This window comes from Brachyhypopomus gauderio, unplaced genomic scaffold, assembly GCF_052324685.1.
Source record: "Brachyhypopomus gauderio isolate BG-103 unplaced genomic scaffold, BGAUD_0.2 sc54, whole genome shotgun sequence".
Lineage (NCBI taxonomy): Eukaryota > Metazoa > Chordata > Actinopteri > Gymnotiformes > Hypopomidae > Brachyhypopomus > Brachyhypopomus gauderio.
Window position 1 is genome coordinate 1,237,204 of NW_027506878.1, and position 2,500 is coordinate 1,239,703.

Genomic DNA, 2,500 nt, shown 5'->3' on the forward strand with positions numbered 1-2,500 from the left:
TGTGTCTTTGGTTTTAGAGATGAACTGATGTTTACATATAGTAACAACTGATGGGCAACATGACCTCTGTATTCTAGAGTATGAACATGCAACACTGTGTGTGTGTGTGTGTGTGTGTGTATGTGTGTGTTTGTTTGTGTGTGTGTTAAGTGAGGAGAGTATTGATCTGCCCTGTGAGGGTTTTCCTGATCATCTAGAGGATCAACATCCACAACTGATTAAATCAGGTTGGCTTGATAAAACACCCCCTAAAGGGTAAGTGTGTTTGTTTGGGTAAGTGTGTGTGTTTGGGTAAGTGTGTGTGTTTGGGTAAGCATGGGTGTTTGGGTAAGTGTGTGTTTCAATAAGCATGAGTGTTTGGGTAAGTGTGTGTGTTTGGGTAAGTGTGTGTGTGTTTGGGAATGTGTGTGTGTTTTTGTATTGTATGTTTTGAATTTGAAAATGCATTTTCAGAGTTGCAAATGTGCAAAGTACAGCTTGTAATTCTCATTATCTTTAATACCCAGACGTTGTTGATCATGGAGTGTATTTTGTCCTGTGTTCACTGTGTGTGTGTGTGTGTGTGTGTGTGTGTAGTAGTAGTAGCATGTAAAGTATTTTGTTTTTTTAGAGGCCGGCGTTTTCAGAGGAGATGGGTGATGCTGGATGGGGAGTATCTGAGATACTTTCAGAACAACAAGGTCCAGGAGATCAGACGATCAATCATCTTACAATCATCTTACAATCATCAAACTCCATCATTCACTTCCTGTGTCTATATCTCCTGTGTTCATCCCTACCTCTCTCTCCATCCCTCTCTCTTTTCCTTTCTCCCTCTCTATCTCTTGCTGTCACTCTCTATCTGTCTTTCTCTCCCTCCCTCCCTCTCTCTCCTCATTGCTCTCTGTAGGAGGTGTACTCTAAGCGTATGGTAGCCCTGGCTTGTGTGAGTGGGGTAGCTCGTGTGGGTGAGCAGCGTTTTGAGATCATCACTAAAGGACGAACCTTTCTGTTCCGTGCACCAAACAGCAGTGAGTCCTCACTAGACACTAGTCACTTAATAGCCTTTAGTCCTCACTAGACACTAGTCACTTAATAGCCTTTAGTCCTCACTAGACACTAGTCACTTAATAGCCTTTAGTCCTCACTAGACACTAGTCACTTAATAGCATTTAGTCCTCACTAGACACTAAAGTCACTTAATAGCATTTAGTCTTTACTAGACACCAAAGTCACTTAATAGCATTTAATCCTCACTAGACACTAAAGTCACTTAATAGCATTTAGTCCACACTAGACATTAAAGTCGCTTAATAGCATTTAGTCCTCACTAGACACCAATCACTTAATAGCATTTAGTCCTCACTAGACACTAACGTCACTTAATAGCACTGAGCCCTCACTAGAGACAAAAGGCACTTAACACTGCTTACTACACACATAATCCACTTCACTCTAATCACACTAATCATACTATACACTAAACCTAGTAAACAGTACACAATGCACACCAATCTCACTACACACTATGATCACTAATCTCACTATTTTTATACACTAAAGTCACTAAACACTACACACAAAACTTACTACACACTACTATCTACTCTCACTTCTCACTACCATCACTACACACTAACACCCTAAACACACTACACTGCACTAACATACTTCTTAAAGATTATGTACTGTGCATACTACATGCACTCAAAGTTTAGTCTCTCTTTCTCTGTCTTTGTGCTTGTGTTTGTATTTGTGTGTGTGTGTGTGTGTGTGTGTGTGTGTGTGTGTGTGTGTGTGTGTGTGTGTGTGTGTGTGTATGTGTGTTTTAGAGCAGCGAGATGATTGGCTGAGCTGTCTGTGGAAGGTTCTGGAGAGTCGACAAGAGAACAGGTGTGGAAATGGCGTTTATAAAACTGGCAGTGTCAGTATTGAGGGATACCTGGAAATGACATCGCCACGTACCAAACTCTACACCATACTTAAAGACCAGAAGATCTTCCTGTTCAGGAACCAGGAGGTGTGAACCATGTGTGTGTGTTTATGTCTAATGGCAGTCTCACATTTTTGTGTACAGTTCATGTTTGAAATTTCTGAATGGTGTGTGTGTGTGTGTGTGTGTGTGTGTGTGTGTGTGTGTGTGTGTGTGTGTGTGTGTGTTTGTGTGTGTGTGTGTGTGTGTGTGTGTGCATACAGGAGTATTTGCAGGGTATTGGAATCACTGACATTGACATGTCTAGAGCAAACGTAAAACAGACCAACAAATTCATCAGCATTAGCACCCCTTACCGAAAGTTCAGGTATGCTTTAACAACAACAATAACTCAGTGGCAGGTGTAATTAAATTTATATTTGTATTTTTTTGTAATTTGTAATCCTTCTTTTTCTCCTCATGACACAGAGTGCAAACAGACACACGACACACTCTCTGTCTCTATCTCACACATATACACACACACACACACACACACACACACACACAACCTCTTTCTGTCTCTATCTCACACACACACCTCTCTGT

The 2,500-nt window shown here is 41.0% G+C and overlaps 1 protein-coding gene across 7 annotated transcripts in view; it reads left to right on the forward strand.

Annotated features, from left to right (window-relative positions):
• arap1a (ArfGAP with RhoGAP domain, ankyrin repeat and PH domain 1a) overlaps positions 1-2,500 on the forward strand; it is a 32,761-nt gene that overhangs the window by 5,155 nt on the left and 25,106 nt on the right. For 5 of the 7 annotated variants that reach the window (XM_076987569.1, XM_076987573.1, XM_076987572.1 and 2 more), the window contains 5 exons: positions 151-255; positions 611-680; positions 890-1,010; positions 1,812-1,999; positions 2,176-2,279. In XM_076987569.1, the coding sequence (XP_076843684.1) occupies positions 151-255; positions 611-680; positions 890-1,010; positions 1,812-1,999; positions 2,176-2,279 (588 nt within the window). Of the gene's footprint in view, positions 1-150; positions 256-610; positions 681-888; positions 1,011-1,811; positions 2,000-2,175; positions 2,280-2,500 lie in introns of those variants that run through there. The other 2 variants (XM_076987574.1, XM_076987575.1) reach the window with 2 other exon arrangements.